Source organism: Bison bison, unplaced genomic scaffold (assembly GCF_000754665.1).
Source record: "Bison bison bison isolate TAMUID 2011002044 unplaced genomic scaffold, Bison_UMD1.0 scf7180017864331, whole genome shotgun sequence".
In the NCBI taxonomy this organism is placed as follows: domain Eukaryota; kingdom Metazoa; phylum Chordata; class Mammalia; order Artiodactyla; family Bovidae; genus Bison; species Bison bison.
In genome coordinates, this window is record NW_011494903.1 from 6,803,266 (window position 1) to 6,813,206 (window position 9,941).

At 40.9% G+C, this 9,941-nt stretch overlaps 1 protein-coding gene across 1 annotated transcript in view; it reads right to left on the reverse strand.

Annotated features, from left to right (window-relative positions):
* SPEF2 (sperm flagellar 2) overlaps nt 1-9,941 on the reverse strand; it is a 202,551-nt gene that overhangs the window by 38,683 nt on the left and 153,927 nt on the right. The window contains exons 27-29 of the mRNA XM_010853802.1: nt 8,349-8,477; nt 5,669-5,807; nt 2,094-2,323 (exon numbers count right to left, since the gene is read on the reverse strand). Coding sequence (XP_010852104.1) covers nt 2,094-2,323; nt 5,669-5,807; nt 8,349-8,477 — 498 coding nt within the window. The remainder of the gene's footprint in view (nt 1-2,093; nt 2,324-5,668; nt 5,808-8,348; nt 8,478-9,941) is intronic.

A 9,941-nucleotide genomic window follows, 5' to 3' on the forward strand; every position in this document is an offset into this window, starting at 1 on the left:
CAGTACTCTTGCCTGGAAAATCCCCTGGACAGAGAAGCTCTGCACTTTGACTACAGTCCATGGGCTCGCAAAGAGACGGACACGACTGAGCGACTTCACTTTCATATATTATATATAACTATCTCCTTCTTCCTCTACCTCCCTTTCTTTCTTCTCCCTCCCTTCCTCTTCCTACCATACTTTGAGAACTGTTGTACCCTACCATACTCTGAAAATAGACAGTGTATCAGTTGATATCTTTTGGTCCAGTTTCTAGTGTTAATCTAAGACATACACATGTCAAGTTATAACTGATATTTGTAATTTATTTATTTTTTTACTTTTTGGCCACTCCTTGCGGCAGGAGTGGACCAGGGATTGAACCAGCGCCCCCTGTAGTGAAAGTGCAGAGTCTTAGCCACTGGACCACTAGGGAAGTCCCTGTAATTTATTTTTAAACTTTTAGTTGAAATGCAAACTCTTGATTTTGAGGTTGGAGCCAAGAATGTTTTACGGCTATTGTGATGAATGTAAAGTCTCTTCTGAAAGGGACTATGAGTGGTTGATAATTTTCCACCTACTCAAATGTCCCCCAAAACTTAAAATTTTGACCTGCTTCCAGTCACCCTCATTTAGAATTAAAGCAAATTATATTTCATATTTGAATTTTTATAGCTCTGTCTTATTTTATATATAAATAATAGTCTGGATAAAATAAAAAGCAAAAGCAACTTTGAAGAAGGAAATATGTAATAAAAAGACCTTGTAAGCCCACACAATGGCAAAGAGGCTGGAATCTGCCTCACTGAAGGAATTTCATGTGCTGGCTCTATAAAATTGAGTTTTTTTTTTTTTTTTTTCTTCTGTAGCTGCTGATGGCCATACTTTGGGGCCTTCTGCTCCCTACTCAAATGCTGCCAACCTGAGTTGCTGTGCCTTTATATCCTGGAGGTGTAGACCCACTCAAGCTGATTAGATGAGGTGACACTTCCCAGGGTAGGGGACTACCCAGGGATACAGTGGGTACATCTATTTCACCCACTGGGCTTAGCAAGGAAGTCTTTAGGCTTAAAGTAAAGCAATACTCTCTTGACTAATGAGATCTAATGTGGTTTTCTGGAAATACTGAACTTAAAAAAAAAAAAGTGAAGTACAACCATCATGAAAGTGAAACTGTGTTAGTAATGGACAAAGGTCAGCTGACTATTCTTAGGAAAAGCAAATGATTTTCTAGTAAGTAGGAGATTTTGGAAGACAAGCCTCTTTATGTGAGGCAACTTGGTTCAGTGAGAAGGGACAAGACCTTTGAACCTGAAGTGTCCTGAGGGATATGTGACCATAGGCAAGTTCTCAACTGCTCTGCCACTCAGTATCCTGACCCATAAAACGGAGATGATGATCCTCCATGTTCTGTCTGAATTATGTGTGCTGTCAGTTGATGGCACTCACTGCTGAATATCTATAAGTAGAAACATCCAAAACTTAAAAAAAAAAAAAAAAGCCTGTGTAGGTGCTAGAGTCATAATAATAAAAGGTGAAGGAAATCAAGAATTTGTGTGCAGAAAATAATGTGTCCACTTACATGTGAACAGATTAATTAATCAATTGATTAAGCAAGTATGTGTTCACAAAGGTTCTGCTCTTGGTCTACAAAACATTGCAGGAAAAGGCATACATAAATGGGAAGTTCTCTACTCCCTGGTCTCCCTCCCTAGACTAGTTGGGGAACATAGAAACATAACTCATAATCCCAGTAAATTCCCAATGAAACTTAAACTTGAAGGATGCATGAAGGCTGCTTCTCAACTACCAGATGAAGTAATGCTCAAGTTTGCCAAATGGCTAGCCAGGGGCAGGGAGAGCAGGAGAGGAGAATTATCAGGGATGAGAGTCGCCATACCGCCAGAGTGTTAGACACTGTTTTGCTCTGTTTAATTCAGATCTATGTTGTATGAAGCAAATACTAGATAAACTAGAATGAAGCAAGGGCTCGTTTCAGCACCACATGACCACAGAAGGCTGTTTTACTTGTGGACAGGTGATTGCCTTCCTGGTTAACCTCAAACTTTTTTGGGTTTTTTTTGTCCTCTTTTCACAATAATCACTTTTCCTACCTTTGGGCGCTGTATCTAAAAACTGATCCCGGAGGTTGTCCAGCTGCTCGATGGTCAGGGTGCCGTTTTGCTCCTTTTCCACAGGTGGAGGGCGTACCGGAGGAGGTGAATCTGGAAAGACTTTGATATCGCCATTAATGAAGAAGTCTTCCTGGTCCAAATAAAGTTCATTCTGAATTTTGGTTGATGTTTCAATGTGATAGCGAGCTACCCCAGTTAGTTTTTCCACACTGAAAATGGAAACATGAATAGGTTTATCCTCATTGAAAATACTATCAGATTAATAGTGTTTTCTTTTTAGACATACACAAAGAGTTAACACATTAGAAAATATAGCTAAGTTAGAAAATTCAGTCTGCATGTTTAAAAATTATAATTTATCCTCAAGTCCATTTGTACAAAGGCAGGGTAAAAATAAATAAATATAGATTAGAAGTAAAATATATGCTCATTACAGGGCTAATAGTCCCACATTTTATACAAAACTGAACAAAAAGAGATTCCATTAAAATGATTTTACTAGTATTAGGCAAGATTATGTCAAGAGATATATTTCATTCTAAATATGGACCAGAATAAGGTTATATGACAGAAAATCCTGTAAAATATGACTATTAGTATAACACATTTATTTGGAATGAGGACAAGTTGTGTGTAAAGTGAATTAAAGTTGATAATGGATTTCAAGAAAAGTGGCTTTTCTCCAACTTTATATCAAGGAGTTTGATGTTACCTAAGACCCATTTGACAGAATGGACTCTGACAAGATAGCCCGTTGAAATTGCTTTCCTATGTTTATGGAGAATAACGTTGTTGGTATTGTTTAGTTGTGTCTGACTCTTTTGTGACACAATGAACTGTAGCCCACCAGGTTCCTCTGTCCATGGGATTCTCCAGGCGAGAATACTGACATGGGTTGCCACTACCTTCTCCAGGGAATCTTTCTGACCTAGGCACTGAACCCACATCTCCTGCATTGCAGGCGGATTCTTTACCACTGAGTCACCTGGGAAACCTGGTGAATAGTAATTCCCAGCTAAATCACATAGTATAAGCAGTCACAGTTTGGAGCGACTGTGGTGCGGTGGAAAGAACCCTGGAAGCTGAGCTCTCATTGTACACCTTCTCCAGCCCTGGGTCCTTGAGTTAGTGATTTAAGCTCTCCAATTTCCTCATCTTTGCAAGGGAGCCCAAAACACATAACTCCATACCTTATGGTTATTAATGTGAAATCACATAGAGCATGGATTTAGGTTTTCCTAGGGATTATAGTTAGGAGAAGGCAATGGCACCCCACTCCAGTACTCTTGCCTGGAAAATCCCACGGATGGAGGAGGCTGGTAGGCTGCAGTCCATGGGGTCGCTAAGAGTCAGACACGACTGAGTGACTTCACTTTCACTTTCATGCATTGGAGAAGGAAATGGCAACCCACGCCAGTGTCCTTGCCTGAAGAATCCCAGGGACAGAGGAGCCTAGTGGGCTGCCATTGCACAGAGTCAGACACGACTGAAGTGACAGCAGCAGCAGCAGAAGCAGCAGGGATTATAGTTATGGGTCTAACTAAAGGATTCACGGGGTCGGAAAGAGTCGAACATGACTGAGCGACTGAACTGAACTGAAAGGCTACTTTAAAGGCCAGAGAAGTTTTATACAATAACTAAAATATCACTGTAATACAGAAAGAATCTTACATCTTGCAATAAAGATTGAACATGGCAGAAAAGTGCATATTTAATCTGCTTTTATATAACTCTGCTGCTGCTACTGTGTCACTTCAGTCGTGTCTGACTCTGTGTGACCCTATAGACGGCAGCCCACCAGGCTCCCCTGTCCCTGGGATTCTCCAGGCAAGAACACTGGAGTGGGTTGCCATTTCCTTCTCCATTTATATAACTCAGGAACACCAAAATAAACCTCCCCCCCAACAACAACAACAAAAAATCATATTAGTCATTTTCTTTCAAAAGACAATCTTGAATTTAATTCCAGTACACTGTATTTGTGAGGTATTTGTGAGTGCCCATATAGTAGGTATCATCTAGGTACTTTCTGCTTGATGGTGTTTGTGGGTGGGGCAGAGAAGGGGCACTGGGTTAGGAGGGACGCCAAGTGCATGCAGAGACCCAGCCAGAACCAGGGTATCAAAATAAGTGCGCCATCTAGTGGAAAGTTATGAAGAGTACCCTCAAAAGGAGGGTAGGGTAAGGAGAAATGCCAGGAGAATGAAAAGTGGGATTTGAAGTTGAAAGAGATCTGATAGGTCTCCCTATTCATTTTTTCTTGCCACTTGAGGATTTTTGCAAGAACCAAAACCAAGAGCATAGCTGAACAGTACTAGGTTTTCATTTCTTGTGGCCATATTCAGGTATCAGAGAGAGACATACACACAGAATCCATCTGAGAAATAGGCATGTCAGATAAAAATAAGCATTTACATTTAGTAAATGTGCCACAAGGATGGGCGCTGTGAACCCTAAGAATGAAGAAGGTATGCTTTCATTTGTAAGTGGCAGGCAGAGATCAGGACTGTACATCACTGTTCTATGAGTTAAGCATGATGGCAATGAGGTGACCAGGCTGAGGGGTATGTCTGTGCATGTGTGTGTGTGTGTGAGAGAGAGAGCTACTTAGATACAAACAATGAAGCTGAGGATTTTACAACAGAACTTTCACAATGAGGCAAGCACTGGAGAAAACAAACCATAACAACCATCTTCTAGCTGGCCCATGTTGCTTCTAAGAACACTTGCCATTTGTATTCTATGTATGCCGTGACTTCCAACTTATCAGTAAATGTTTATTGCAAACTGTGGTATGGCCCAGAATCTAGCAGAAACCTCTAGAAGAGCCTGGTTGGAGTGTTTTCTTTTACAGATGAGGCTTGTGGGGTAGGAGGTGATTAGGCGTGCTGTAATTTGTGGACAAGGAGAGAGTTCCCATCTCTTGGTCTCCTGACTGTTGAGGGCGTTTCTCTCTGCTGAGCTGCTTTCTTACACCTTTCAGGGGAGAATTAAGAGGATGAGATGTTCTCTAAGGACCTGTACCTCCCCATAAAGAACAATGATCGGTCACAGGTCTGTTTCTGCTCTAGACTACAGTTCTGTTCCTCACTAGAAATGAGGATCTAGAAAGTCTAGAATCTAACAGAAAGGCAAATTGGCTGTCACAAGGCAATCAGCCTAACAGGGAAAGCATTCCTGTAAATGCCTTCTCCATCTCCTGCTCACTGGCCCTGACTAATAAGAAGCCTGGCATTAGAAAGATATGAAACATTATATCATGTCTAAAGAATAATTTTAAATTGCTTATATGCTTACCTTGTACACTAAGGTCCTCATGGAGCAGTGGGAAAACCAAACTATCATAAATAATGTGCAGTAGTGCCCTTTAATACATGACTTAACTGTGGTTAAGAAGCAACACAAGTGTATAGGTGATTTCCTAAAAGGTCAAAATTCTATTTATAAATGCAATTCACATTTGTAAACATCTTAACATTTTTTGGTCAATTTTGGTCTTCAGGCATTAGCAAAGTAAATACTCAAAATACTTAAAATGTCATGCAGTTCTTTACCTGGCCATTTCATTCAAGTACCTCTCACCGAGCCACTTTTCCATGAGTCTATATACATCAACCGCCTTTATTACTAACTCTTCCAGGAAAGCCAATGCTTTTACCTTTATCAGTTCAAGTCGGAACTGTGTAGCTATCTCTATTTAAAAAAGAGAAATAAAGATGTTTTTAATGTATTATATGGCATGAACTTTCTGATAAACCAAATTCAATTTTGAACCAATTATGCTTTAGTTTGTGGAAATTTTGGCACATCTTTGATATACCAAGATGGATAATTAATAACCTATCCACCTTGGAAACAAAACAGCATGTGGTAGAGTCATTTGACAGTTTACTTAAACCAAAATTGTAATTCAATTTTACATATAATTGCACTTTGTCATATACCATTTGATAAATTGGAATGGGAAAACAGAAATAGATAATTTCTGAATTTTAAAAAGGGGGAGGCTAACTACGTCTCTTGATCTCTCTTCTTAGAACCTTGGGGAGACGACACCATATTCTTCAGCACAGGTGAGAGGAGGGTGAAGCCCGTGGTCCCAGGGCCTATTGATATTCTCGGCACACGGTGAGGTCTGTGATTTCCCTCTAAAATATCTGTCCAGTCTTTCTTCTTTGCTTTTTCTATTGCCACGTTTTGACACTGATTTATATCTCGCCTCCACTACGGCAACCACCTCCACCCTGCTTTCTCTAAGTTCCCTTCCCCACCTCAAATCCAAATCCACCAATCCCAGAGTGACCTGTCTCACCTGCACACATGCTTCTGAGCACTTTCTGCCCAGAATTCTTTACTAGCTCCCAGTTGCCATAAGGGAAACGGAACTTTCTGGGCAGCGCCTATGTGACCCTCCACCTCCCAGATCCAGAATGTGCCTCAGACTCCACAGCTACTCCCCATCGGTGGGTCGCATAGTTCCCCTCTCCAATCTGTGCCCCCATTGTCCCCTGCACACATTTCTCACATTCTTCTTGTTCAGCTCAAGCATGAATTCAACCGCATGGAAGTCTTTCTTGACTTCCTGCTTGTGCCCTTTGTCCTGTCCACCGAGCTCCAATATCACAACATATTGTAAGTGATCATTTGCAGTTCTGTTCCTATTTTTTTTCTTTTGATGCTTTGTGTTTGTGTATATATGTGTATATTTTTTTCACCTACTGTAGGACTGGCATACAGTAGAAACTCAGAAAACCTTTATTGTGTAAATATGTGAATTCAGCCACACTAGGAACCACGTACGCAATGAACTGAAGGATGACATATACTTAGCCACTGAAAGCAGATGTGGGAACAGGCAATGTGACAAGCATGTGTCTTGACTTCCTGTGTTCAACATCCTTCAGATTTTACTCTTGAAAATAATAAAGCAGGTGGTAGGATGATGAAGAGAGGGGAGAAAAGGAGAGAATCAAGGGATGGAAAGTATCTTTAGTAGCTAATCGTCATTGAGTAGTTAATGGGTCCCAGCGTATCCAACACTGCATTTTTACAGTTTTGACATCTAGTATATTGACCATGGCTTCTTTCCAATGAGGATACTTTGGTTCAATTTCTTGATCTTTTCAAATTCTGTTCTGAATTGTATTATAAGACACTTGGAAGAGCCAGGAGGAGTTTATGTTGTATAAAATTGTCGCTCTCCATAGAGGAGGCCCTTGAATGTTATTGATACGTCACTAACTCTTCCATGGGGTCTACTCCCAAGAGCTCCCTTTCAGGACTGGTTAACCTTTAGTCAGGGTTTACTTGCCTAATGAAATGCCTAAATTATTCTTATTATATTATAGAAGCATAACCTTAAGCCTTCTTTCAGCCTATAAGATCACACCAACTTTAAAACATTGCTTCTCTTTTTTGACTTTGAGATTTTAATTACTGCTGATTGCAGCCATGAAATTAAAAGATGCTTACTCCTTGGAAGGAAAGTTATGACCAACCTAGATAGCATATTCAAAAGCAGAGATATTACTTTGCCAACAAAGTCCGTCTAGTCAAGGCTATGGTTTTTCCAGTGGTCATGTATGGATGTAAGTGTTGGACTGTGAAGAAAGCTAAGCACCGAAGAATTGATGCTTTTGAACTTTGGTGTTGGAGAAGACTCTTCAGAGTCCCTTGGACTGCAAGGACATCCAACAAGTCCATCCTAAAGGAGATCAGTCCTGGGTGTTCATTGGAAGGACTGATGCTGAAGCTGAAACTCCAATACTTTGGCCACCTCATGCAAACAGTTGACTCATTGGAAAAGACTCTGATGCTGGGAGGGATTGGGGGCAGGAGGAGAAGGGGATGACAGAGGATGAGATGGCTGGATGGCATCACCGACTCAATGGACATGAGTTTGAGTGAACTCTGGGAGTTGGTGATGGACAGGGAGGCCTGGCGTGCTGCAATTCATGGGGTCGCACAGAGTCAGACACGACTGAGCGACTGAACTGAACTGAACTGAACTGATGCTCTCCTAACCTCTTCCCAAATTCCCTTTTTGAGATCCCAGCAGACAATCATATAGTAGTCAGATCTAGTTTTCATATGGTTGCATGAAAACAGCCAAATGAGTGTTATGCCTTTCAGTCAGTTTGCTTGTGCCTCATAGACACAAAATCAGCCAAGGGCTGCTTGCCTACTGGTCTATTTTCTACTCAAAATATCATCTTAGTTCTTTCTAATTGCTACCTTCAAATTGCAGGGCAGCAAGATGCTCTTCCTTTATTCTGAGCTTCAGTTCGTTTTTCACTTCCACTTCCTCAGTCTCTTCTGCTGGCACTACTACAGGAGCAGCTTCTGCCATAGGTGGGGATTTACCTGAAAGGGTAATGAATTATGCTGAGTTATCTGCTAATGGGCAAGTATACACACAGGGTCTTGGATAAAATGCATACAAAGTGGAGTGTGTAGAGCTATACATGTCTAGTGATTTGGGAAAGAGAGACCCCGGGCCAGACAGTGTGAGTGATGAAACATTAATAATCCTTCCTTGAGAATTCTCCATGTGGTATCTGGCTGGACACATATAAAAACGCCCCATTCATGTAGCATCATGGAAAGATGAGATATGCGACTAGTGCAGACATGATCACAGACTCCAAAAAGGGTTCAATTTAGAGTTTGGGGTCAGAAATTAGCAAACCCCAAGATTGTGCTGGCCACCTGGAGAAACAACAGTCTTCAAAGGATATTTGCACTGACCAGTGTTCCCCAGGTCCTCATCAAGAAAGACCAGAGAACAGCCTCATGCAGATACAGTGGAAATGTAGCCTATGGTCAAGAATCTGTAATTCACTTCATTTAAAAAAAATTAATTAATTTATTTTAATTGGAGATTAATCACTTTACAATATTGTAGTGGTTTTTGCCATACATTCACATGAATCATCCATAGGTGTACATGTGTTCCCCATCCTGAACCCCCCTCCCACCTCCCTTCCCATCCCCTCCCTCAGGGTCATCCCAGTGCACCGGCCCTGAGCACCCTGTCTCATGCATCAAACCTGGACTGGCAATCTATTTCACATATGATAATATACATGTTTCAATGCTATTCTCTCAAATCATCCCACCCTCGCCTTCTCCCACAGAGTCCAAAAGACTGTACTTTACATCTGTGTCTTTTTTGCTGTCTCGCATATAGGGTCATCGTTACCATCTTTCTAAACTCCATATATATGTGTTAATATACGGTATTGGTGTTTTTCTTTCTGGCTTACTTCACTCTGTATAGTAGGCTCCAGTTTCATTCACCTCTTTAGAACTGATTCAAATACATTCTTTTTAATTGCTGAGTAATATTCCATTGTGTGTATGTACCACAGCTTTCTTATCCATTCTCCTGCTGATAGACATCTAGGTTGCTTCCATGTCCTGGCTATTGTAAATATTAGTGCTGAAATGAACATTGGAGTACACGTGTCTCTTTCAATTCTGGTTTCCTGGCTGTGTATGCTCAGCAGTGGGTTTGCTGGGTCATATGGCAGTTCTATTTCCAGTTTTTTAAGGAATCTCCACACTGTTCTGCATAGTGGCTGTACTAGTTTGCATTCCCACCAACAGTGTAATAGTGTTCCCTTTTATCCGCACGTTCTCCAGCATTTATTGTTTGTAGACTTTTTGATAGCAGCCATTCTGACTGGCATGAAATGGTACCTCATTGTGGTTTTGATTTGCATTTCTCTGATAATGAGTGATGTTGAGCATCTTTTCATGTGTTTGTTAACCATCTGTATGTCTTCTTTGGAGAAATGTCTATTTAGTTCTTTGGCCCATTTTTTG